Raw genomic sequence first — 27404 nt, forward strand, 5'->3', positions numbered from 1 at the left:
CGATCAGTCCTCAGCAAAGGCTCATCCCCTTACGCCCCCACCTGAATTAATTTTGAGCTCGACATGATGCTCTTCTTCCATTATCCTGGCCTCCGCACCCACTTCTTTGGCCAGGAGGCTTCCCCCTGCACAGTGCACCCTTTCTCCTGTCTTCAGAGTTTTCATTCTACCTGGACCATTCTCTCCGGCCTCTTACCCACTCTTAGTGGTATAAACTGGGCGACATGTCCATGTCGCCCAGTTTATACCACTAAGCTCGTCCCAATTGCCTGCACTTGGCCCATATCCCTCTGTACCCATCTTACCCATGTAACTGTCCAAATGCTTTTTAAAAGACAAAATTGTACCTGCCTCTACTACTGCCTCTGGCAGCTCGTTCCAGACACTCACCACCCTTTGAGTGAAAAAATTGCCTCTCTTGTATCTCTCCCCTCTCACCTTAAATCTATGCCCCCTCGTTATAGACTCCCCTACCTTTGGGAAAAGATTTTGACTATCTACCTTATCTATGCCCCACATTATTTTATAGACTTCTATAAGATCACCCCTAAACCTCCTACTCTCCAGGGAAAAATGTCTCAGTCGATCCAACCTCTCCCTATAAGTCAAACCATCAAGTCCCGGTAGCATCCTAGTAAATCTTTTCTGCACTCTTTCTAGTTTAATAATATCCTTTCTATAATAGGGTGACCAGAACTGTACACAGTATTCCAAGTGTGATCTTGATCTTTTCATTGGAGTCAGTGTGATATCGGCTGTCTCAATTTCTCTACACCCCCCCCCCCCCCCCTCACTCATTCTAATCTATCTCGCTCTGAATTTGCAGCACCTCCTCACTGGGCTGCTGAGGGAGTGAACGTCGGGTAGTGGCCCCACTCCCCCCTCACATTAGTGGTGTTTAGGCGGAGGTCGCACTAGACTCTTGTCATGAAGGTAGCCGTAGAAAAGTTTCAACATTAACGCAGCAGAGAGGCCCGCCGCAGATTCAACAAGTTCTCAGTCCTCCGGGAATGGAAGAATGAGGTGTGCTTCCTGCAGGAAACCCACACCGTTCTGGGAGACAAAGTCAAATGGATTTTGGAGTGGGGAGGGGAGATCTACGAGTCACCTTGCCATGAACATCAAGCGAGGGGGCTATCTTGTTGGCCCCACATTTTCAGCCAGACATCTTGGGGGTCAGGGAGCCGATGCCAGGCTGCTTGCTGCATCTCATCTTTCACCTTGGGGACTTGCCACTTCACGTAATTAAAGGTATACGCACCCCAGAGGGCTGGTCTGTCGGTCGCCTTCCTCCCCCTGGATCAGGAGAAGGCGTTCGATAGGGTGGATCACCAATAGTTGTTTGGGATTCTATGTGCATTCTGGTTCAGGTCGCATTTCGTCGCCCGGATCCGACTTCTGTCGTTTCTTAAATGTTGCTGAATGAGTGGATTCTAGAATAATCAACAGTAGAATATATCGTCCCATGGTGACCAATGGAGTTCAAATCCCGTATCGAACACATTCTTGCCGGATGGGATAGGTCAAAATTGGGCCGTTAAACATTGCTGCTAAATTCACTCCATTCATGGAATCATACAGCATAGAAAGAGGCCATTCGGCCCATCGTGCCTGTGCCGTCTCTTTGAAGGAGCTATCCAATTAGTCCCACTCCCTCTGCTCTTTTCCCCCATAGCCTGATAAATCTTTCCTTTTCAAGTATTTATCCAGTTCCCTTTTGAAAGTTATTATTGAATCTGCTTCCACCGCCCTTTCAGGCAGCGCATTCCAGATCGTCACAACTCCTGTAAAAAAAATGTGTCCTCACCTCCCCCCTCTGGTCCTTTTGCCAATTATCTTAAAATCTGTGTCCTCTGGTTATGATCCTTCATGTGGAGATGCCGGTGATGGACTGGGGTGGACAAATGTAAGGAATCTTACAACACCAGGTTATAGCCCAACAATTTTATTTTAAAATCACAAGCTTTCGGAGATTATCTCCTTCGTCAGGTGAGTAGTGAATGAGAGCTTCTCAAATCGCATATCTTATATTAGGCTGTCTGAACACCAACGACACCTTTGATTGGTGTGATGGTGTCCCAGCCTAATATAAGATATGCGATTTGAGAAGCTCTCATTCACTCACTCACCTGACGAAGGAGATAATCTCCGAAAGCTTGTGATTTTAAAATAAAATTGTTGGACTATAACCTGGTGTTGTAAGATTCCTTACAATGATCCTTGAGCCAGTGGAAACAGGGTTCTCCTCATTCACTCCATCAATTGCTAATAGTGCGTTAAATTAACAAATAGTAATGGTCTGATTTAACACCGTTGTGTTTTTTTTTAAAAGGCAGTACACATGGAAACCAGCAGATTTATTTTGGAGATCTGTTCTGGAACTACTTTCTTGCTATTCTGGGTATGGCAGGACTCGCCCTCGGGTCCTGATGTACTCTGACGCTGGAGCAAACCTCCTGGGTATTTCTGACACAGCAGCAAAGCGAAGCGGTGAAACAGAAGGACGAGGGCCAGCTGGACAGCTGTTGCGCCCAGTGAAAGGCACCGGAATCTGCCCATGGCTTCCAAGAACCAGGCCGAGGGGCTGGCCGAGTATCTGAACTGCCCCATCTGCCTCGACCTCTTCACCGAGCCGGTGATCCTGGACTGCGGCCACAATTTCTGCCAGCACTGCATCAAGCGGTACTGGGAGGGCGGCGAGACCGTCTCCTGCCCCGAGTGCCGGAAGGTCTTCCGGGAGAGGAACCTGCGGCTCAACCGGGCGCTGGCCAACCTGGCGGAGAAGGCTCGCAACCTGATGCAGGCGCCCCGAGCCAAGGAGAGCGAGTGCCACCGCCAGGCGCAGCCCGAGCCCCAGCCCCAGCCCCGGGACCTCTGGCTCAGCCCCGAAGACAACCGGCTGAGGTTTTCCTGCAGGGAGCACCAGGAGGAGCTCAAGCTGTTTTGCGAGACGGACAAGGAGCTGATCTGCGTGATGTGCCTGGACGGGAGAGACGGGCAGAGTCACCGCTCCCACAACTTCATGCTGATCAGTGAAGCGGTCGAGATGTATAAGGTTAAAATAACGTGTTCCCCGCGCCCGTCGTAACTTCGGCGTAAACCCCGTTTTATACACCGGGGAGGGCGATTTTAAACTTTGGGGAAACTGTCTGGATCGGGTGCAAGTGCCTGTTTTACCCCTCGCCCGATTTTACTCCCCTAACGTGGGCTGGGGTGTAAAATCGGCGTTCCACCCGACGATGTGGGATTTCCCGTCTGGCTCGTCAGGTTAAAATGGCCCATGGGGCGCGTATAGGGGGGTTCCGCTGACATTACAGCGGTGCTCCCCCCCCCCCCCCCCGAGTGGGGGGAAAAGCCCCCAGGAAATTTATTCCTAAATTTAACACCGTGTTCAGTTTCTCTCCCCTTTAGCCAACAAGCACGTTGACCCTGTGAAACTCTGTTTGACTTTCAGGACAAACTGAAGTCATTGTCTGAAATCCTTAGGGCCAAGTCTGCTCTTCTGGAAGCTAAACTTACGCAGAAGCAGGTTTTAGAAGTCGGGGTAGGTTCCGTCTGTGCTGGGTTTTGAATTTTTATAGTTTATTCCCCCTTATTTTGGCCTGATGTTAAAGGTTTTTTTTGTTTTATAGGATCAGACCAGCCAACTTCAGACCTTCGTTACGTCGGAATTTTCTAAAATGCACCAGGTCCTCATTAAGATGGAGACGCGTCTGATCAACGAGCTGAAAGAGAACGTGGAGAAGATCTCGGAGAGGCTGGAGAAAAACCTGCAGGACATTCAGGAAAATTTAAAGACCATTCAGCAGAAGCTGTCTCGATCGCAGACGCAGCTAAACCAGGAAGACACCATCGCCTTCTTGAAAGTAAGTATTTCGATTCGGAGCAGCGTTCGGAAAATTGACCCGCAGACAACGGGTTTAAAGTGTGAAGCGTCTCACGTACCTCGTCCACACGTCAACAGATTCTTCATCTTATTGATTGTTTCACATAATCTGAGGAACACGGCATCGTCACACGACACAAAAACTAAAACCGAGAGCGGCTGCCCACATCCTAGAGACGTTTATCCAAGGACTTAGTTTTAAGGTGGTTTGTGTGTGGACCAATTCCTGGGATTGACATTTAAATTACAACAGCTTGCATTTATACAGCACCTTTAACACTGTAAAACATCCCAAGGCGATTCACAGGAGCGTAATCAGACAAAACTTTACTTCAGCCAAAGAAGGAGCCATTAGGACAGGTGACGAAGCTTGCCCTGGATGGATTTCTTTTAATATAACTCCTTTCTCGACCCAAAGCGCTTCACAGCCAATGAAGTACTTTCTGAAGTGCAGTCACTGTTGTAATGTAGGAAACGCGGCAGCCAATTTGCGCACAGCAAGATCCCACACACAGCAATGTGATAAATGACCAGATAATCTGTTTTTTTTATTGATGTTGGTTGAGGGATAAATATTGACCAGGGAGATCTCCCCTGCTGTTCTTCGAAATAATGCCACGGGATCTTTTACTGAGAGGGCAGACGGGGCCTCGATTTAACGTCTCATCCAAAAGATGGCACCTCCGACAGTGCAGCACTCCCTCAGTACTGCACTAAAAGCTCGGTCAAAGAGGCAGGTTATAAACAGCACCTTTTAAAGGAGGAGAGAGAGGTGGCGAGGTTGAGGGAGGGAATTCCACAGATTATGGCCCAGCCAGCTGAAGGCACGGCCACCAACGGTGGGGTGATGGCAGTGGGAGATGGGCGAGAGGCCACGAGGTGGAGGAATGCTGAGATCTCGGAGGATTGTAGGGCTGGAGATCTCACTACTAAGGCCTGCTATTGACAGTTAAATTACAAGAGTCCATTTGCAGTGACATGTTTGTATGCATTTGTGTTGCAGAGTGGCAGTGGGTATGATAATGAACATGCTTCTATCCACAGTGGGACTGATAATGTGTATTTTTGCACAACTGTACACATAGATTGCTCTTTCATATGCACTTTTTTGAGATATCTGGGAGGCAATTTTAACCTCATCTGCCTGTCGGGAAACTGACGAGATCAGATGCAACGGTGGTTTTACACCTGGCCCGATTTTACTCTCCATTGGAGTAAACGGAGAGTGATGCTGAGCGAAGTGTAAAACGGTGTTCCACCCGATCCCGTGGGATTCCCGCCCAGCAAGTTAGGTCAAAAATACCCCCATGGTGCCATCCAACAGGAATAATTAGTTTTTGTGCAGCACAGATTCACCAGAATGACTCCAGGGCTAAAAGGGTTAAATTATGAGGCCAGGTTGCATAGACTGGGCTTGTATTCCCTCGAGTATAGAAGATTAAGGGGTGATCTGATTGAGGTGTTTAAGATGATTAAAGGATTTGATAGGGTGGATAGAGAGAAACTATTTCCTCTGGTGGGGAGAGTCCAGAACAAGGGAGAATAACCTTAAAATTAGAGCCAGGCCATTCAGGGGTGATGTCAGGAAGCACTTCTTCACACAAAGGGTTGTTGAAATCTGGAACCCTCTTCCCCCAAAAAGCTGTTGAGGCCGGGGATCAATTGAAAATTCCAAAACTGAGATTGATGGATTTTTTTGTTAGGCAAAGATGTGAAGGGATATTGAACCGAGGCAGATAGATGGAATTGAGATACAGATCAGCCATGATCTAATTGAATGGCGGAACAGGTTCAAGGGGCTGAATGGCCTCCTCCTGTCCCAATGTTCTTGTGATACCTGTGGCGCGATTTGTAGCAGTGTTCTTGCTGTACACTTCTGCCCCCCTTTCCGCCTCATCTATTATCGTCATACTCCTACCCTGAACTCAAATCCACCTTTTGTTGATTTTTAGGACCAAGCCGATCAGCCGACGAGGTAGGTGATGTTACTTACAGAGACTCTACACACAACCTAATATGTTCGATGTGCTCACTTCCACCGTGTAATGTTAATGTCTCTTTTATCAGTGAGGACCCTGGGCAGCTATTGTTGGCAGTCGATTGCTTGCCTCTGGGAATATTCCGAGGTCCTTTGCAATACACAGCGTGGAAGGAAATGGCCGGTAGTATCAGCCCTGGTGAGCAGTTTTCTACGTTCTCTCTCTCTCTCTCAATCGTTCAAATGCTCAGCAAGTAAATGCATTCAAGGGAGAAGGGGGGAATAAAGTGACCCGTCAAGCGTACGTGTTAACAACCTCTCCGCAATTGTGTCCGGTTGAATGTATCTAATAAACTGTCACACCAAGGGAGTGACCACAATGTCCTGGAAAAGTTACCATTTAAAGTAACCCTCTCGCCCTCAAGGCTAAAAGATAACCCTACCCCTGAGCAGAAACTGTTTTGGTTTCACAGTGAAAAGAAGGCATTCTACAAATAAAGATGATTAAGTGTTTAAAATATCCGTTGTTCAAGGACAAATTGTCCTTTTTAAATTATACGCATCGAGCAATCTGACCTTTTCTAATACATTGTTACGCACTGACCTAAACCAGTTGTACTTACGATGTAACAAGTACAATTACAGCGAGAGTGCAGTCGGTACGTCAACTAGCGTCAAGGTTTTATTTTTGAGGTTGGAGAGAGGGGGAGTAATTGTGTCCCTTCTTGAAATTCAGACTTATTTATTTCGCTCTGCAGGTGGACTGTTCTCGTTGCTCTTTTTAGCGGTTTGATTTTCCACCTCATCGGGTGTACTTTGCCGCATAAAGGGGCGAGTTTCCACTTTTGCCCTCGGGCAGTAGCAGCTCGCCCCCCCCCCCCCATTTTCATCCCTACCGGGGGTTTCGTTTCCAATGACATCAACGGAAACTAAAATCGGACGGGGGTGTAAAGTGTTTTTTTTTTGGGGGGTGGAATGGGGGAGGGGACTGGGACTTCCAGCTCACCCTAAACCTCTTCTGCTGGTTGTTAATAAGAACATAAGAAATAGGAGCAGGAGTAGGCCAATCGGCCCCTCGAGCCTGCTCCGCCATTCGATAAGATCATGGCTGATCTGATCCTAACCTCAAATCTAAATTCATGTCCAATTTCCTGCCCGCTCCCCGTAACCCCTAATTCCCTTTACTTCTAGATAATATCACGGGACTTGCTGCAGGAGCAGGGGCTGCAATTCTTAACCGACCATCTTTCTCTGGGGGGGGGGGGGGGGGTAGGGAGGTTGAGTGGGCCTCTTTGGGATGGGGTTATCTCCAAGATGTCATACCAGACGGTGGAAGATTGGAAAGAAAGAAAGACTTGCATTTATATAGCGCCTTTCACGACCTCAGGACATCTCAAATTGCTTTACAGCCAGTGAAGTACTTATGAAGTGTAGTCAATTTGGGCACAGCAAGATCCCACAAACAGCAGTGCGACAAATGACCAGGTCGGATGTTTTTAGTGATGGTAATGGAAATGGAGAGATAAATATTGTCCAGGACACTGCGGGGGGGATACCACTGCTCAAGGAAGGCAGTCAACCTCCCTGAGCATCCTGGGCAATCCTATACCAGGATCAGGCAAGTCTACTGTACTCTCTCCCCTCTCCTCTCGTCCAGCCTTAAAAGGAAAACATTGACGTGCCAACCAAACTTGCTTTGCGTACACTCGCATTATAATTGTACTTAGGTTACATCGTAAGTACATCTGTGCGCAACAGTGCCTGCCTTATTGATGGGATCTGGAAGAGTTGAACTGATACAGAAAGCTGGGATTTCTCCAAACTTGGCTGCAGATAACCCTGAAAACTAACCTGCTAACAGATCCAGGACAGGCAACGGGAAGCTTCCCAGTGCTGGTTAAGTTCCAGCTGTACCGCAGCACAAACTTTGGGGCCCTTAACTCTTGCCAACCTAAGCTGTGCCTAAGCTGTCCTTAGTTGACTTGGGCTAGTAAGGTGTGTCCCCACGAGGAGACAGTGTGGAGTCTTGTGTTGCGTGAAGGGAACCTATGTCTTGTGTGGATTTCTCTGCAGTTTTGTTTGGAGGGTTTTAAGCTGTAGTTTCCGCTCGTGTCAGACACCTCCCTGTCCGAGAGAAATCTCAATGGGGATCGATATGACTGAAATCCACCAGATGTTCATCGTTGGCACAAAACAATAATCTTGTAGTATGTCTACATTACCAGCAGGGGCCAGTGCAACACTGCACAATCAAAACACTGAGCCGGGGCATCATTTTCAGGCTTGCTAACAATGGGGGCCTTACAGGAATATGTGGAAGGTTTCATCTTCTTTATAATACTTCATTCTATTAGCCCTTAGTCCAACAATCCAAAGCAGTTTGTCCAGAGTTACATACCGTTAGAAATAAACACTTCATTGCTATTTACACACCTCTCGAACTTGTCTCCTTCCTGTCTCTGGGTATTTTTATACACACTGCCCTCTCAGCCTTTGATAAACTGCTGGCAATTTAATTGGAAATCATGAAGGTAACTTCGCCTGCGAGCAATCCTCTTGTGCAGCAACACGATCCAATTTTGTCTCGATGGGAGGCAATTTTAACCTAACCCGTCCATCGGGGAACGTGACGGGATCGGGTGCGATGCTGGCTTTACACCCTGTCCGATTTTACTCCCCATTGAAGAGAACGGAAAGCAATATTGGACAGGGTGTAAAACCAGCGTTCCCGCCCGGAGAGTTAGGTTAAAATTACCCCCTCGCCTCGAATCTCGTGTCTCCAGTTATTGATCAGTTGAATTTATAACTTAACTTGGAGCTAACATAGAACAGGGTTGCGATATTTTTTATGATAAATGAAATATCAGTAATGTGTTGCAAAAGCATTCTCTTTGTATTTAGTGTCGCAGAATATTCAGAGCAAAATTTAAGCGATTCATATATTTCAATATTGAAATATTATCCGATAAATAATAAAGCAAAGACACGATAGCTCTCTCAGAATGCTGTAATAGGCAGTGATGGCTCTTGCAGTAAGGTTTTGTTCTGTCATTTGGAAGGAATTTCACCAAAGAGTAGAATGTAATCTTTAACAAGACTATTTAGTGTTTGGATAAATCAAGGAAGAGCTGTACGAACCGCTAATCTCTTGTTTGTTTCTCTCCCTGCCAGTTCCAGCTTCTGTGACCCTGAACCCTAAGACGGCCCACTCTTGGCTCATCCTATCGGAGGACCTGACCAGCGTCAGATACGCAAACAAGCAGCAGCAGCTTCCCGACATCCCGGAGAGGTTCAACCCCTCTCTGTGTGTCCTGGGGTCTGAAGGATTCACGTCGGGCAGGCATTACTGGGAGGTGGATGTGGGAGAAAGCACCGAGTGGGACGTGGGAGTGGTGAAAGAGTCCATCAACAGGAAAGGAGACATCACGGCCATTCCGCAGGCTGGATATTGGATTGTGTGGCTGAGAAATGGCAATGATTACAAGGCTGGGTCTCTGCCTCGCACCCGCCTCAGGCTGAGCGTGAGGCCCAGGAAGATCGGGGTGTACCTGGACTATGAGGGGGGGCAGGTGTCGTTTTACAATGCGGACAACATGTCCCATCTCCACACATTCATTGATCTTTTCACCGAAAAACTCCATCCTTTCTTCAGTCCTTGTCTGAGTGGGCACGGGGAGAACTCCGAACCGCTGAGAATCTGCCAGGGCAAATTCCATTAACGCCGAAAAGCTCAACCCCAATAATTTTCGTCTCCTGAGGCTCCCCTTCAGGTTCTCTTTACTCTCTCGTACTTTGTTAAATCAAAGAATCTTGCAGGCCGGATATGGCCCATTGGGCTCATCGGGGGGTGAAATTGGACATGGGAGGGGGAGGCAAATCAGGCAGAATCGCGGTCGCTGCCTGTTATACCTCACTCCCGATATTCAGTGCTATTGAAGTCAGCGGAACTAAATATCGGGGCGTATAATGGGCGACCGATGCAATTCTGCTGGTTTCACGCCCCCGCCCCCATGTCCAATTTCACCCCCGTCTGTGCTGGTTTCTTTCGCCACGATTCCCTAGTCTAGTCACAGTCTCTTGCCCCTCCCTCACAAACCTTAATATTCCACTTTTTGTAGCAGCTATCCTAATTCTCTTTTAAAAGAATGTATGGCTTAAGTCGGGTTGAGGTAGAGAATCCCCTATTCTAACCACACTTTGTGTCCTTTGGTTAGTGTTTACCGCCCATTGGGAATAATTCCCCACTATTTCATAACCCTTTTATAATGTGCAAGATATCTTTCAGGTCACTTCTTAATCTTCCCACAGTCCCAACTTTTCCAGTTAAATGCAGGCCCTGGTAACATCTTAAGATGCACCTTTTGCATTGTTCTTATATCTTTCTTAGAATGGGGTTCCCAAGATTGCACACAGTGCTCTGATTGTGACCTAATTGCGCAAATCTACTTCTGTATAATAAACACTTTAAGGGCAATTTTAACCTAACTCGCCCGTTGGGAAACTGACGGGATTGTGTGTTTCACACCCCACACCCCACCCCACCCCACACTACTCTCAGTTGAAGTCAACGGAGAGCGATATCGGGTGTGGTGTAAAAATGGCGTTCGACCCGATCCCCTGGGATTCCCACTGGGCGAGATGGGTTAAAATTGCCCCCTTTTAAGTTGTTAAAATCCAATGTGTGGCTGCCGACGGTGGCCACGATCTGCCGCGATTGCTGGCGCTCGGCTCCTCGTTCGACGTTTGTACGAGGACAGAAACCCCGCGATGTGATCGGGCCCTTCCTTGCTTGTCGGACGTGGGAGCGAGGTAACGCTCAACCCGGGAAGAGGAGATCACCGTGATCCCCAGCCTATAATTAGACTGGAGGGGAATGCATGCTGCCATGACCTGCCATTACATGAAGTAACGCCATCACAATCTTACCACACACCAGCGGATTCAGGAATGCTGTATGTTCCCGATCTTGGATTTCTTTTTAAAGTTATACAAGGTTAATCACCAGTCGGTGAACGAATATTCAGTTTAATTTCGGATCCTGCTTGAATTATGCCCAGTATTCCCAGTAACAATTCCCGCAGAATCTCCTCTCTCTGAAGTATTAATTGGGTAGGAATTCATCCTGGGACTGTAGGGCAAAGCGGGCAGTATCGCATCAGTCATAGAGTTATACAGCACGGATAGAGGCCCTTCGGCCCATCGTGTCATGCACCCCGTCCAAAATTCAGTTCTATTGGCTTCAAGCAGAACTTATTATGGGGTGGGGCATACAACGGGCAGTCAGTTCGATACCACACGCATTGCGCTACGGCCTCGGGTGAAATTTGTTGTTCGTATTCAGATCGTTTACCTTGCTCTTCGCTGCCGCATCTCGTCTTGAGCGCTGAGCCGCAGCAGCCCCAGGGGTTGTGACTTCAGCACGTGGTGGAGAAGGGACCTCCTGCATCTGTTCATGGCACCATGACGCCAGGTGGGGGCAATTTTAACTCCCGTCGATGGTGCAAGATGGGCGACATCTGATTGGGCGCCAACGGAAAGGCAAACCGGGCGAGGTGCAGAATGGGCGGTTGATCCGATATCATCCCATTGACACCGTCACAAGTTGAAATTGCCCCCCGTGGACGTGAATTGCTGACCACACGGTGGGACTGGGTGGATGTTTCTATTCCTGCCCCTCGATCTGTTGGATCACCTGTTGTAGTAAATGGTGGAGATGAGGTGGGGAGGGGGCCTCTGGGTGGTTTTGCATCCATGTTGTAGGTTGATGGGCAACAACAGGAGACCAACTTTATATTCACACGTACGTAAAAAGAACGGACAGAAAAAGACTGGCTGGTCCATCGAGTATATTCCATTCAGTCATGATACAACTCAGTAACACGACCCCCAATATTCTGTACCCACCAGGAGCCATGTCATCTCCAGGGGGGAAAAGGTGCATTATAGACAACTCGGAGAGATAAAATCAACTGAGCAGTTCCAGAATAACTGGATCTATTAAACTTAAGAAGAATGGATTTTTGCCTTTTATTGGGCAGACACGCCAGACCTGAGGAGGCGTTTGTGGAAATCAGAGTGCGGTATTTAACATAGTTGGTCAAAATGGAGAAGTGACTGTGATAGTGAGGGAGGGAGGGGGGGGAGGGGGGGGAGGGGGAGGTTACACCGCAGTGAGATGTGGGAGAACAGCAGCTGGAGAAAGCTGCAGGAAACAACGAGAGGCCGGGAAAGGAGCAATGTTACGACTAAAGATCAACACACGAACAAGGCCAGCCCGTTGGATGGAGAGGTGCGTCTGGAAATGGAGGCCGGTGAAAGAGAGGCTGCTACCCTTTGAGGCATTAAAAGTAATAACTGGGACTCCAGTCCACGCTGCACTTCCAGCAGCGCACTGAACCAGAGGGCGGAAAGCCCTGAACTCTATCTCGATTGTGTGACATCAATTGAAGTGATGCAGTTTTGTATCTTAAGGTCATCTTAATTGTGCAATTAATGTTGATTGTTGTGATTGTCACCTTGTTATGAAGCCCACCTTGTAACGCGCCGTAACAAAGATCATCACAGTTAGGGCTGTGCTATTGTAATTGTAGAAATGGAGCTTTTTATGATATTAGGGTGGTTTAGATTCTGTTACTTTAAATTCATTATATGCAGTGATCAAGGGGACAACTTAATGGCTGATGCAGTGCCTTTTGCGATTAAATCTCTAACATTATCACAGCAAGTCTTGATTGTAGTTACATGAAACAGTTTTCAGTGCTACGTGTGGCAATCTAGTTCGGTACACAACAGGAATGCTCCCAGTCTGTATGGCTCGTAGAGGTCGGTATCTTTACTCCTATGGGATTGGGGGCAGCAGACACAGTCATTTCAAAGAAGCCCAACTGACAGTTCCCACCTTTTACCCATGATCGGTTAACCCTTCATTGTTCTTCATCCATTGCCATTCCCGGTTGTAGTATCGCCCCTGAAGAAGGAAAGACTGCTATTGGTCGCTGAGTGTTGTGAATATCATGAAGATTTCATCTGGTTGCTAATATAGCAAAGCTGTGAGTGTGTTATAAAAGAACATGTTAGCAATCTCACGCCAAATCAAGACAACAATTTGCATCTATATAGGGAGCTAGTTAGGGAGTTCAACTAAATAATATTTATTTATGGTATTTACTGAGGAAGAGATAAATACAGCCAGAACCTCTTGAAAGGAAAAGACAAAATACACAAGGTCCTGGGACAGCGTACTGGCAATTGGTTTAGGGAGGTCCTGAGGTAAGGTTTCAGCTTTTGTGTGGAATGGTCTTTGCGGGAGCCCAGGAAGATTAAAGTAATTAAACTGCGAAAAATCAAGAGAGGAAATATAAACCAACGCATTTATTATCTCACTACACGTAGTGACCAGAGGGATAATTTCCCACCCCTTCTCCAAATATTTCATAGAATCATAGAATCATACAGCATAGAAGGAGGCTGTTCGGCCCATCGTGCCTGTGCTGGCACTTTGAAAGAGCTATTCAATTTCATCGGCTAGTTCACTCAGAAAATTGCTGATCTTGCGAGATGCTGAAACTGAGTTCATTTGATCGGCGGACGTCCTGAAAGAATAACTGTCTTAAATGTCATTAGGCACTTTTGACATTCCAACTAAAGAGGATTGGAAGAATCCGAGATGCCCAAATTGGATAAAACAGCAATATAACAAAAAATAGGGAACTGCATGGCTCAGTGTTCAGATACTGCTTCTCATCCTTGTCAGCCATTCTATATTTAAAAGATCAAAGCCATTCATATAAGAACATAAGAACATAAGAAATAGGAGCAGGAGTAGGCCAATCGGCCCCTCGAGCCTGCTCCGCCATTCAATAAGATCATGGCAGATCTGATCCTAACCTCAAATTTAAATTCATGTCCAATTTCCTGCCTGCTCCCCGTAACCCCTAATTCCCTTTACTTCTAGGAAACTGTCTATTTCTGTTTTAAATTTATTTAATGATGTAGCTTCCACAGCTTCCTGGGGCAGCAAATTCCACAGACCTACTACCCTCTGAGTGAAGAAGTTTCTCCTTATCTCAGTTTTGAAAGAGCAGCCCCTTATTCTAAGATTATGCCCCCTAGTTCTAGTTTCACCCATCCCATAGCAGTTCGTACCTTGTAAGTGATATTTCCCACAACTCTAGGTTCACCAGACTTTGTAAATTTATTTTTCCAAGCTTCATGAAGTTCTGTACATCTCTCTTGCCTCTGAGGCAGATGGTAGTAGGTGCAAGCCCCACTCCAGAGACTTGAGCACATAACCTAGGCTGACACTTCAGTGCAGTACTGAGGGAGCGCTGCACTGTCGAGGGTGCCGTCTTTCAAATCAGACATTAAACCGAGGCCCCATCTGCCCTCTGAGGTGGATGTAAAAGATCCCATAGCATTATTGAAAGAAGAGCAAGGGAGTTCTCCCTGGTGTCCTGGCCAACATTTACCCTGCAACTAACACCACTAAGAAAAATGGGGATTGGTCAATTATCTCATTGCTGTTTGTGGGATCTTGCTGTGCACAAATTGGCTGCTGTGTTTCCTACATTGCAACTGTGACTACCCTTCAAAAGTACTTAATTGCCTGTGAAATGCTTTGGGACATTCTGAGGTCATGAAAGATGCTATATAAATGCAAGTCTGTCTTTTCTTTCATCTGTGACAAGGACAATTGTTGATTCTTTATCATGTTCCAATTGTCTTTGGTTTTAAATAGAATTGGGTTGTTGATTTAAAATGAAGATGGCCTCATTGATTGTTGTAACAGGATTTATCTGATTTGAAAGGTGTGATATAGTTTGTTCTATTGTAAAACAAATGTTCATATCTCCTGAAATATGTTTAGTCACATAGAGTCTGCAGCACAGAAACAGACCATTCGGCCCAACTGGTCTATGTTGGCTCTTTGAAAGAGCTACCAATTAGTCCCAATCCCCTGCCCATTCCCCACAGCTCTGCAAATTTTTCCCCTTCAAGTATATATCCAATTCCCTTTTGAAAGTTATTACTGAATCTGCTTCCAGATCATAACAACTCGCTGCGTTAAAAAAAAATTCTCCCCATCTCCCCCTCTGGTTCTTTTGCCAATTACCTTAAATCTGTGTCCTCTGGTTACCAATCCTTTTACTGGAAACAGTTTCTTCCTTATTTACTCTCTCAAAACCCTCAGAATTTTGAACACCTCTATTAAATCTCCCCTTAGCTTTCTCTGCTCTAAGGAAAACAACCCCAGCTTCTCCAGTCTCTCCACATACCTGAAGTCGCTCATCCCTGGTACCATTCTAGTAAGTCTCCTCTGCTCCCTCTCTAAGGCTTTGACATCCTTCCTGATGTATGGCTGTAGAGTTAAAAGTAAGAGCTTTGAGACAACGAGTCATCCTTCCAGAATGTATTGGCCTGGGGAGACCATCAATTATCCTGAAGACGCTTGTTTTAAAAGAAAGTATTTGAAAAGTTTGTATGTGCTGGGATTTACTGATGTTTGCTACATGTCAGTTACTAAAATAAAAAAAAATGATGTTGGGGGTATAATGTTATATTGAAAAGAGTTGATTCTAAGTCTCTTTTTAGATATCCCAGGACCGTGACACAACACTTTAATGCACCACGTATTATTTTATTTAATCACATTTATGACATGTCAGTTATAGATTGGATCATATCAAGCACTAGCCACAAGGTTCAAACTTGAACGATTACAGTGATACAATCCCTAGTATCATTGGCAATAAGCATAGTTACTAGACTCTAAATCGTTGCAGAAAAAAAATCAGTGTTCAAAGTTACACTAATGCTTTCAACTAACGTAGAATCCTCCTGCACTGGAAGACACAAAGGGAGATGACAATAACTGTGACCAATAATTCCACGGTTTGGATCACACTGAGGTGCATTGACTTTCGGTAACTTTAACCAGCCGATATTCCAGAACATCCTTCCGTTAATTTTACTTCCACGCATTCACTTTCCGAAAATATTAGTAGGGTTGTCCATTGCTGCCGACGGATCTGACTCAAGGATTTGAACAAGGAATGCTATCTGGCCATTTAACGAAATTCCCTGTTGGGTTTTAGGAACCATTCACCACCCTGTCAGTATAACTGAGTGCTTGCCCTACGAGCGACAATCTCATTTGAAGGAGTGTGCATGAATTAACCTCATGGGTTGGGTAGTTGATGCAAAGAGCTTCAAGTTGTGGAACGTAGGCCATTCCGAAAGCCGAGTTAGATGCAAAATGTGGAAGGAGATTTGGAAGAATAGTTGACCTTCTGCACAGTCTTCTAGGTCTAAGTCACCCTCTTTTTCCGCGTCACGTTGTGGTTGTTGAAAACAAGGTTATGCAAGGCTGCGAATGACAAAGTTAAAAAGAAAAATGTACAGGACTCAATTAACACGCCAAACACAATGAATGAAATACGGCTCAGTGCAAAAAACAAACAGAAATCTCCCTCAGCCTAAAATGAACCCAAACAAACCAGCCAGAAACCCCTTCACAGAACATGGAAGAACTTACCAATACAGTTAATTATCTTTTAAAACATTAAGCAGCACTTCTAAGTATTTTCAAGAAATTCCAATGATTCCAGATCGAACTGATTCTTCACTCAATCTCTCATTAACAGACTAAACCAATCTAATGGGTTTAGACTGGGTGATCAGCAATTGGTTCACACCATTTAGTCTCAATAACTAATCAGAATTAAATTCAAAGACACGTTTACTATATTAAGATATTAGTTTTTATTACACTATAATTAATTTCAAACACAGGTCATAACTTGGGGGCCAAGGACACTCAACACATAAAAAAAGGAAAAAACTTGCATTTATATAGCACCTTTCATGGCCTCAGGATATCCCTAAGCACTTTACAGCCAATGAAGTACTTTTGAAGTGTAGTCACTGTAGTGATGTAGGAAACGTGGCAGCCAATTTGCTCAAGAGCAAGGTCCCACAAACAGCAATGTGAGAAACGACCAGATAATCTGATTTAGATGTTGGATGAGGGATAAATATCGGGCAGGACACCGGGGAGAACTCGCCTACTCTTCTTCAAAATAGTGCCATGGGATCTTTTACGTCCACCTGAGAGGGCAGATGGGGCCTCGGTTTAACGTCTCATCCGTAGGACGGCGCCTCTGACAGTACAGCACTCCCTCCGTACTGGCACCAGGAGAGTCAGCCTGGATTATGTGGTCAAGTCTCTGGAGTGGGACTTGAACTTATAACCTTCTGACTCAGCAATCAGCTGACACTGTCAAAATGCTTTGGGCTGAACTGTTGTCTCTTTCCTGAATGAACAGAGCTGTGATCTCAGCTCAACTTCCTCTCACACATGTGATGGGACCCCAAGACTACTTTATTTCACCAACTAACCATTGCCCATCTCTGCTCCTACTTCTGCCTTTCTGTTGCTGAAACCCTATTACAGACTTTATCTCCTCGAGGCTCGACTTCTCCAGCCCTCCCCTTGCTGGCCACCCAAATTCCACCCTTCATGAACTACAAGTCATCCAGAACCCCAAGGCCCCACATTCCCACCTCACTAAGGCCCACATTCCCATCACATCCCTGCCAAACTCCATTGGCTCCATGTGTTTCCATTGAGTTACGTTTAAAATGATTCATCCTCACCTTCAAATCCCTCCATGGCCTTGTCCCTTCCTACCTCGGTGACATCCTTTAGCTGTATGTCCTTATGTACACCAACTGTTCCTCAGACACCGGCTAATTCTCCATTCATTCTGTTCCATCATCAGAAGTAGCTTCTTCAGGCACTGTCTCTGCTCCCTCTGGAACTCCCACCCACAGCAACTCCACTTTGTCACTCTCCCCTCGCTGCCTTCAAAAGCCTACTCGAGGTCACCTGTCCTAATATCGCCTTATGTGGCTCGGTGTGGAATTTTGTTTGATAATCATTCCTGTGAAGCGCCTTCGGACGTTTTACTATGTTAAAGGCGCTATATAAATGCATTGTAGGAAGGTAAGTGGTTGGTAACATTGTTCCTATATCTCCTACATTTCCAAATCCTGTGCCTAGATCTTTTGGAAGTGTTTGGACTTGGAGTGTATCGTTTTTGGGTTACACTCACTGTTTCAGATACTGGGGTGGGGTGGGGGGTGTGGTAGAGGGCTCATCTATTGGACTTTTGAGGTAGGAAGCAGTGGCGGGAGCAGAATTAAGCGACCCCTCCCCATTCATCCTTTTCTCTTCCCTTCACTCCCTATTAAATGGCATTTTCTGCGCGCGAAATTATTGTGTAGAACCTTTCTCACTCCAGTTTCGTTATTGCATCATTGGCACACGTCATGCTTTTGCATTTCTACTTGTGATAAGATCGGAGAGCAAATCTTTGAAAGGAAAGGAAAAAAAAACATGAAAACTGACGTTTTACTGTTAATGACCTTTAGCACCGCAGATCTTCAGCGGTTCTGTGTTTTTTCCGCGGCCACTCAAACAAGGACTGAAGAAAGGATAGAGTTTCTCAGTGAAGGTGTCGAGGAAAGTGTGGAGATGGAACATGTTGTCCGCATTGTAAAACGACACCTGCCCCTCCTCATAATCCAGGTACACCCCGATCTTCCTGGGTTTTACACTCACGGCCAGGCGGGTACGAGGCAAAGTACCGGCCTTATATTCGCTCCTTCTCAGCCACACGATCCAGTAGCCAGCCTCTGGCATTGCCGTGATGTCTCCCTTCCTGTTGATGGACTCTGCGACCACTCCGAGATCCCACTCGGTGCTGTCACCCACCTCGACTTCCCAGTAGTGTTTCCCTGATACGAACCCCTCAGACGCCAGGACGCACACGCACGGGTAGAACCTTTCCGCTGTCTCAGGGAGCAGTTGTCCTTTGTCTCCGTATCTCACACTGGTCAGGTCATCAGACAGGATGAGCCAGGAGTGCGCTGTGTTAGGATCCAGAGTTAGAGAAGTTGGAACTGGAAGGAAGAGGAAAAAAAAAGTGAGTGATATTTGAATCATTCAATCACAGAAAGGCCATCCTTTTCCCAAATGCCTAGTCTATTCTATAATTTGATGATGGGTCTAAGGAAAAGCTTTGGTGTGAGCCTCTGTCCATCCAGGACTGCAAGTTATCGGAGGGAGTCACGAGAAGAGACTTCACATGCTGGGGATTATTTCGAGAGGAGAAAGGGAAGAGTAAGCGAAGTTTGTATAGCGGTTTTTAAAAATGACGCAAGATTTTCAAAGGGTGAATAGGGAAAGGCTATTTCCCCTGTTTGGGGAAGTCAGTGACAAGGGGTTAAACTCTAGTAAAAAGACTGAGGCAGATTAATGCTAACTTTTATCGCCAGGCAAAAAATCGAGTGATAGAGAATCGGCAGCCAGTTTTATGAACTGGTCCAATTTTCTTCCCCATTGAAGTCAATGGGGGTGAAATTAGACATGGACAGGGTCAGTAACGTGAAATGGACTCATTGCGAATCGGCAGCCTGTTTTACACCACATCATTCAACTGGGGTTGACCAATTTTTTTGTTTTATTTGTTCATGGGATGTGGGCGTCGCTGGCGAGGCCAGCATTTATTGCCCATCCCTAATTGCCCTTGAGAAGGTGGTGGTGAGCCGCCTTTTTGAACCACTGCAGTCCGTGTGGTGAAGGTTCTCCCACAGTGCTGTTAGGTAGGGAGTTCCAGGATTTTGACCCAGCGACGTTGAAGGAACAGTGATATATTTCCAAGTCGGGATGGTGTGTGACTTGGAGGGGAACGTGCAGGTGGTGTTGTTCCCATGTACCTGCTGCTCTTGTCCTTCTAGGTGGTAGAGGTTGCGGGTTTGGGAGGTGCTGTCGAAGAAGCCTTGGCGAGTTGCTGCAGTGCATCCTGTGGATGGTACACACTGCATCACACTCCTGACTTGTGTCTTGTAGATGGTGGAAAGGCTTTGGGGAGTCAGGAGGTGAGTCACTCGCCACAGAATACCCAGCCTCTGACCTGCTCTTGCAGCCACAGTTTTTATGTGGCTGGTCCGGTTAAGTTTCTGTTCAATGGTGACCCCCAGGATGTTGATGGTGGGGGATTCGGCGATGGTAATGCCGTTGAATGTCAAGGGGCGTTCGTTATACTCTCTCTTGTTGGAGATGATCATTGCCTGGCACTTGTCTGGCGCGAATGTTACTTGCCACTTATCAGCCCAAGCCTGGATGTTGTCATTTCACTCCCATTAGAATCCCATCGGCCGCCCGTCATACGCCCGGCCCTGATATTTAGTTCTGTTAACTTCAGTAGAACGGAATATTAGGTGTGTGGTATAAACGCACGGCAAATACAACTCTCCCTGTTTTGTGTCCCTAGCCAAGCCCAATTTCACCCCCAGTGGAAAATAACGTCGGCCCTGGTATAAAATGGGCTTCTGGTCCTCCATGAGCCCTTTGCGCCCCCCCTGAGGGTTTTCCTGGTGGTTGGGAGGGGAGCGGTTGGTACATTCTGGTTTTCCCGAATGGCCCGTTCAGTACGGCACGGGAGCGAGCTGCAGCGAGCACGGTTAGAACAGAGGCCGATGTTAACAATGCCAGGAGAACAAAGGGAGAAAATATGCTGAGCAAACTTATCAGGTAACCTGGTGCAAGGACCGCTTGCTATTTTTGTAACTGAAAAGAATTAACAGATACATGTTTATGCTGGGAGTTGAATGGATTAAAATTGCTTCATGGACACTTAATTTAGTTACAGCTGCATCATAAGCACATTTTGTTCTATCAGTAAACAATGTTTATTTTTAATCAGTCTGTTTAATGGTTATATAGTTTTGGAGGACAGTGCGTCCTTCAAAATCCATTATTAAACTGCTCTAATGCTTGTACTCAAAGTGTATCAGCTATGACTGGGGCCAGAAAACATTTCTTCCCATTGAGTTAATGAACTATCATTCAACCTTGAGAGTGGGAACAATGATGAGTAAAAAGCAACAGCCAGTTAAAAAAAAATTTGTTCATGGGATGTGGGCGCCGCTGGCAAGGCCGGCATTTATTGCCCTTGAGAAGGTGGTGGTGAGCCGCCTTCTTGAGCCGCTGCAGTCCGTGTGGTGAAGGTTCTCCCGATATTGAATATTGGAACCGTTTCGTTATGATCACAAGGGGTCAGATTTGCGACTTCCCCCCCCACCTCCCCGGGTGTGGAATCTGCAGGCTGGCTGCCCGTTATAGAATCCACCTGATAGTCAGTTCCAGATGAACGATAATCGGGCGGTTTCTATAACGTGTCGATGAATCGCACGGCCAAGGTTTAAGCCCGGGCGACGATTTGAAAATCTGCCCCAATACATCGGAGGCTCTTATTCACCATTAACGAGTCAGTTATGTCCAATTTCTGGAGGACAACTTTTGCATCATATAACGTTTCTTGTTTAAAGTTTCTTTTGTCAGTCTCTCCCAGCCCATGAACATACTGAGGATTTAACAGGTCAAGAATAAATCCTTACCGGGGCTGATGGTGTCTAGCATTTGTTTCCAGACAGTGTACTGTAAAGGTCCTTTGAATATTCCCAGAGGCAGATTTCCACTGGTTAATATGTGGTAATTGTCTTCACTGATAATGTAAACATGAAACAGTTGGCATTACAAAATGACATTAAACACTTGCATGTATTATTTTTTGGATTATATAGAGTTTCTGTGAAGAACTTCTCATACCTCCTTTGCCGACAAGCTTCTTCCTAAAAGTAAAATAGAAGAGGGATCTGAACTCGCCATTGCGTACTACTGGTGGCAGTGTTAGGACAGAGCAAAACTGAGACAACATCAAACACATTACAAAACGTCCAAATATCAATGTCGTCAGAAGGGAGCAGAGACGTGGAGAGAAAAAAAAAAGCACATGAAACAAACCTGTTTCGTGTATAATTCCTACAGAAATCGGGAATCCTCTCCCCCCACAAACAAAGCTGTGGGTGCTGGGGGACAATTGGAGCTTTCAAGGCTGAGATGGATAGATTTTTGTTAGGTGAGGGTATTAAGGGATACGGAGCTAAGGTGGGTAGATGGGGTTAAGATACAGATCAGCCATGACCGAAGTGAATGGCGGAACAGGCTGGAGGGGCTGAATGGCCTACTCCTGTTTCTATGCCGCAGAAGGAACCTTAGTGAGGAAGCCTAGAAATTACTGTTGGTGCTATTGGCCCCGGAATGTTTGACATTTCCATTTAACACCCCTTTATCCGCATTTTAACCCCTTTATTTTAGACCGATTAACAACTCCATTGAATGCCATAACAATGTGGCCAGGGTTAGCCTGTTAACGGTAATTTCTAGGACTCCAAAGTTTCGTCATGGGATACTGGCACACAAATGCTTTGGTTTCAAATTCCTCCCATCCCCCACCTTCATTTCAACAGAGGTCAGTTTAGTAGATAGATAGAATTTCGGAATAATTGTTTAACCATTCCTAAGCCAGAATCCCACCGTGCAATTTCAAAACATGGGGGCAATTTTAACCTAACCCGCCCGTCGGGATACTGAGCAACTGGGAGCAATGCTGGTTTTACATCACAGCCGATAAAGTCAATATTGAGCAGGAGTGTAAAGCCAGCAGTCCACCCGATCCCCTGGGATTCCCGCCTGGCGAGTTAGGTTAAAATTACCATCAAATGACTCTCACAATCACAGTGAGCTACAGATCCGTGAGGCTACAAGCACACGCTGTTACTCCCGTGGATTGTATTGTCATTACCAAATAATTAGAATCTACATTCCAGGACATTCCTATCTAAATTGTGCCAGAATTTAGACATTTAGGGATCTGGATCACCGACGGGTATTTTGCTTAGTGACAACTGAAGATTAATGATCAGAGTAATTTTCGTACATAGCGAAATCGTGACGATGTCTTCTGTTCGGTATTTCAAGCGAAGTTTTAAAGGCGCTGGTTTACGACCTGGCTACGCATACAGGACCGTGGCTGAATATAATGACAGGAACATTCCCCAATCCCACCTCCCCCCGATCCGTGTACCTCCAGAAAGCTGAGCGTCTCCCTCTGGTCCATTTTTGTGTGCAACCGTGATAACCTTTGCTGAATAGAATCCAAATTCTCTTGTATCTCTTGAAGGTTCTTCTCCATCGTTTCTGAAATGTTCTCCTCGTGTTCCTTCAGCTCTCGAATTAAATTCTCTTCTCTTTTATCCAGGATCAGGTGCATTTTGGCGAACTGGGACGAAATGAGGTTCTGCAGACTGGTCGACTTTTCCTGGAGGGGAAACAAAATTTTTTTAAAAATGGGTAAATCTGGTACCAGAACAATGGGGGTTGGGGGCGAAAGGACAAACGAAAAGCGGAGTGGAAGAGACTTACTCCAATTTCTGAAATGCTCTGTTTTTCCTTCAGTTTAGCTTCAAGGACTGCAATCTTCTGTCTCAGGATCTCCAGGGACGACTTCAGTTTATCCTAGAGTTAAATCGGAATTTTGCAGAAGTGTTTATAGGTGCAGATGAAAAGGAGGACAAAATATTGGGGGGAGGGGGTAATTTTAACTTTGTGCATTGGTGCAAAACGGGCAATAGTGAATTGGCCGTCCCTAATACACCAGGCTTGATTTTCCAGTGAGTTGTGTAATAGGCAATCAATTCGATGTCGCTCCTTTCTGCACCATTGCACAAAGTTAAAATCATCCTCCCACAACTAATCAGATAAAGAAATCGGCCCCTTTTACCTTGTACTTATCAACTGCTTCGTGTATGAGCATGAAATCGTGGAACTTATGACTCCGACCTTCTCTCCCGTCCAGGCACATCACGCAGATCAGTTCCTTGTCCGTCTCGCAAAACAGCTTCAGCTCTTCCTGATGCTCCCCGCAGTAAAGTTTGATCTTAGGCTCGTTAAGATTCACGTACGGGCCCGGAGCCCCCTGGCGCTCTGGGCAGGAGAGTGCGTTCTCCTTCTTCACCGGGCTCAGGTTCAGATTCCTGGCTTTGTCTGCCAGATTGGCCAGCGCCCTGTTTGCCCTCAGGCTGTTTTCCCTGAGCACTTTGCGGCATTCCGGGCAGGAGTTTCTCTCCCCGTTTTCCCAGTACAGTTTGATGCAGGAGTGGCAGAAATTGTGGCCGCAGTCCAGTATGACCGGGTTGTTGAAGAGTTCGAGGCAGATGGGGCAGTTTAAGTATTCGGTCAAGCTCTTGGCCTGCTGTCTCGATGCCATGTTCGGCTTCAGTATTTGCTGACACAAGTCGCAGTGACCTCCCCCTACCTCCCTTCCCTAGGATGTATCCAGCCTAGGTTCCTCGTCCAAATACTCCTCTTTGGTTTCGATGCTGCTAGGTCAGAATGACAGTACTTACTGTTCCAAGACATAAATCTCAATTGGACATAGAGTTGCCAACTCTGGTTGGATATATTCCTGGAGGTTTCATCACATGACCTCCTGCCTCCAATCGCCCCGCCCCCATACTCTCGCCATTGGTCGCCCAACGTGTCCATCCTCATGGCGCACTGCCAATAGGAAAGCAAATACATTCTTCATTACGCGATTGGATGATTCTTGACTGTCAATTAAACAGCCTAGATTTTTATAATGTGGAGATGCCGGTGATGGACTGGGGTTGACAATTGTAAACAATTTTACAACACCAAGTTATAGTCCAGCAATTTTATTTTAAATTCACAAGCTTTCGGAGGCTACCTCCTTCCTCAGGTGAACGATGTGGAAAATCGTTCACCTGAGGAAGGAGGTAGCCTCCGAAAGCTTGTGAATTTAAAATAAAATTGCTGGACTATAACTAGATTTTTATAACTAATAAACAAATGGGCATGTAGTTTCCCTGTGGCTGCCAAAGGGAAATGCTCGTTACTCAAGAGAGATCATTTTTGGCCCCAGCTGGCGGATGCAAGGAGAGCAGACGGACATGCAAACATTAGCTAGTTTCCACCCTGCCCATTTAAAGGGATGGAGACAATTGAGTTGATGGTGAGGAGGTTGGGAATAAATCCAACGATGGAGCAGGAAACTATACGGTTACCTTGGAGGACGCGTCAGAGTCAGGACGATCCAGCTTTCTGTCTCACTTTTCTTAATGCATTGTCATCAAAACCACCGCGAATCGGGTGCAAATGAAACAGAATCTATCAGCAAGCCAGCAAGCAAGCTGGGGGATGTGAAGGTTTGGGGTCCTTGGCGAGAGAAAATCCCCAGCATTTTCTTTTCTTTGATTAGACCAAGAGCACAGGGTCAGAGGACACAATTATTGCACTGTGCAAACGTGCAGCAAGATTAACGATTAAAAAAACATAGCTTTTAGCCCAGGGGATAAAAGAACAAACTGCCAGAGAAGATTCTTGATTCAGGTTGATTGATAGCTTTAAAACAAAATGTGCTGGTCCAGAACTGCTGAGAACAGAGAGATAACTAGAAACACGTCCTCGTTTTTCGGAAGCGGGTACAGTAAGGAAAGTTTGCGCTCCTTAAAGTGGGGGTTCAACAGCGGATGAGTGGGGAGTCCACGGTAGAGTGACCATGGGAGAATTGGGGAGACCAAACGCAGATTGGGTGATCACTTTGCTGAAAAACCTCCCTTCAGTCCGTAAGTGTGGCCCTGACCTGCCGGCCATTTGCCATTTTAATCCCCCTTCCCGTTCCCACTCTGACCTCTCTGTCCTCGGCCTCCTAAACTGCTCCAAAGAAGCTCGAGGAACATCACCTCATCTTTCGATGAGGCACTTTACAATCTTCTGGACTCAACACTGATTTCAATAACTTCAGATCATAACCACTGCTCCCATTTTTTCGGACAGCAGGTGCTGGTTATGGTTCTGCTGTTGCCATTTACAGTTCCTCTAGACCCATCTTTTGTTTCTTTACTTGTCCCATTCCCACCCTCGCACCATCATCCCTTTTGTCATTTAATCACTCCTGCCCTCCACCCTATCACAAACCTTCTATTTTGTTCTTTTCTCCCCTCCCTCTCCCTCATTGCCTGACTGTATTTGCTTAAAAACTGTTTAATGTTTAACTCCTTCCAGTTCTGACGAAAGTTCATCGACCTGAAACATTAACTCTGTTCCTCTCTCCACAGATGCTGCCCTGACTCGCTGAGTATTTCCAGCATTTTCTGTTTTTATTTCAGATTTCCAGCGTCCGCAGTATTTTACTATTGGTTCATCAATACTATGCTGAAATGGCCAGTGGGAGTTTCTTTGCAGTGGGTTTGTAGAGTTCTTTTACATTGGACCTATTTGATAAACACGGTGTGTACATTGGATTTTGATTTTTTTCAAACGTAGTCCTCCGATGCCAGGTTTTTTTTGCATTTATTGATTGTGTATTTTCCAACTGTGTTGAAACATGAAATCCAATATGTTGATGCTGACTGGAGACTGATATTCATCAGATGTGACCTTGAGTTTTGGAAGTAGCGACTGTACTGCATCATGAAACATCCCAATCTCTGCTTCACTGTAACGTTTAATTGTTGTTCCACTTATCCTGTGCTGCTGAAGCTGCTAACACTCCGGAAGATTGCCGGGGGGGTTAGATTCTGCGATAGTGTAAAATGGGTAATAGCGAATCAGCTGCCCCGTTTTACACCTCTCCCCATTTTTATTTTAATTGACCTCAATGGGAATAAAAATCGAGAGAGACGCGACATTTCTAATTTATTTTACCACAATTTCTGATACGATGGAGAACGGAACATCCGATATCAGCTCAGGGTTTAAATACATCGTTTTCTGTTCCTGGCTATTGAGACATCGTCAATTCCAAAGCATTCGTTACATAGAATGTACAGCACAGAAACAGGCCATTCGGCCCAACAGGACCATGCTGGTGTTTATGCTTCACACGAGCCTCCTCCCTCCCTACTTCATCTCACCCTATCAGCATATCCTTCTATTCCTTTCTCCCTCGTGTGTTTATCTAGCTTCCCCTTAAGTGTATCTATGCTATTCACCTCAACTACTCCTTGTGGTAGTGAGTTCCACATTCTCACCACTCTCTGGGTGAAGAAGTTTCTCCTGAATTCTCTATTGGATTTATTGGTGACTATCTTATATTTATGGCCCCGAGTTCTGGTCTCCCCCACAAGTGGAAACATCTCTACATCTACCCTATCGAACCCTTTCATTATCTTAAAGACCTCTATCAGGTCACCCCTCAGTCTTCTCTTTTCCAGAGAAAAGAGCCCCAGCCTGTTCAATCTTTCCTGCTAGGTATAACCTCTGAGATCTGGTATCATCCTCGTAAATCTTTTTTGCACCTTCTCCAGTGCCTCTATATCCTTTTTATAATATGGAGACCAGAAACGTTCAGTTGCAAAGAATTGTTATTAATTAGAATATTGTCTTTATTTCTGCATTTTTTATATTCCTGCTGAACCAGAGGGCTGATTGGAGTGTTTATAAAGCCTTGCAACGGTTCGCTGTCAGCGGAAATACTTCACTGTCGTTAACGAAGCAACAATTCATTTAATTTCCATAATCTAGTTAAACTCACTAGCAATTCCAAGTCAATTTTTTCAGAACAAATATCTGCCTCACCTCCGATATTCAATTCTGTTGAAGGCAATTGAACT

At 45.8% G+C, this 27404-nt stretch overlaps 2 protein-coding genes across 3 annotated transcripts; one reads left to right on the plus strand and one right to left on the minus strand.

Moving 5' to 3' along the window:
• The first annotated feature begins 2482 nt into the window (after positions 1–2482).
• On the plus strand, positions 2483–12584 carry LOC137305094 (zinc-binding protein A33-like). The gene is made up of 6 exons (XM_067973873.1): positions 2483–3055; positions 3455–3544; positions 3633–3866; positions 5839–5861; positions 5954–6063; positions 9036–12584. Exons 1-6 carry the CDS (start codon positions 2558–2560, stop codon positions 9581–9583), a joined length of 1503 nt encoding a protein of 500 aa, XP_067829974.1. The 5' UTR covers positions 2483–2557; the 3' UTR covers positions 9584–12584.
• Positions 12585–15480: 2896 nt separating this feature from the next.
• On the minus strand, positions 15481–24180 carry LOC137305095 (nuclear factor 7, ovary-like). Of its 2 annotated transcripts, none has more exons than XM_067973874.1 (7): positions 23552–24180; positions 23194–23286; positions 22856–23089; positions 21538–21560; positions 21327–21433; positions 18291–18827; positions 15481–16230 (listed from the first exon to the last, which is right to left on the minus strand). In XM_067973874.1, the coding sequence occupies exons 1-7, from the start codon at positions 24035–24037 to the stop codon at positions 16172–16174; spliced, it is 1539 nt and encodes a 512-aa protein (XP_067829975.1). In that variant the 5' UTR covers positions 24038–24180; the 3' UTR covers positions 15481–16171. The 2 variants fall into 2 exon arrangements, with proteins under 2 accessions (XP_067829975.1, XP_067829976.1); XM_067973875.1 differs by having other exon boundaries at positions 18274–18827.
• Positions 24181–27404: the final 3224 nt, after the last annotated feature.

The sequence above is a fragment of the Heptranchias perlo genome, chromosome 39, assembly GCF_035084215.1.
Source record: "Heptranchias perlo isolate sHepPer1 chromosome 39, sHepPer1.hap1, whole genome shotgun sequence".
Taxonomy (NCBI): domain Eukaryota; kingdom Metazoa; phylum Chordata; class Chondrichthyes; order Hexanchiformes; family Hexanchidae; genus Heptranchias; species Heptranchias perlo.

Bases quoted from the DNA above. Each gene is read 5' to 3' on its own strand.
- LOC137305094 (XM_067973873.1), top strand. From the start codon at position 2,558: ATGGCTTCCAAGAACCAGGCCGAGGGGCTGGCCGAGTATCTGAACTGC. The intron at 3,545-3,632 runs GTAGGTTCCGTC...TTTGTTTTATAG, and splicing joins AGCAGGTTTTAGAAGTCGGG to GATCAGACCAGCCAACTTCA. The intron at 5,862-5,953 runs GTAGGTGATGTT...CTCTTTTATCAG, and splicing joins CAAGCCGATCAGCCGACGAG to TGAGGACCCTGGGCAGCTAT.
- LOC137305095 (XM_067973874.1), bottom strand. From the start codon at position 24,037: ATGGCATCGAGACAGCAGGCCAAGAGCTTGACCGAATACTTAAACTGC. The intron at 23,090-23,193 runs GTAAGTCTCTTC...TTTCCCCTCCAG, and splicing joins AGAGCATTTCAGAAATTGGA to GAAAAGTCGACCAGTCTGCA. The intron at 21,561-22,855 runs GTACACGGATCG...TTTTACTTTTAG, and splicing joins AGACGCTCAGCTTTCTGGAG to GAAGAAGCTTGTCGGCAAAG.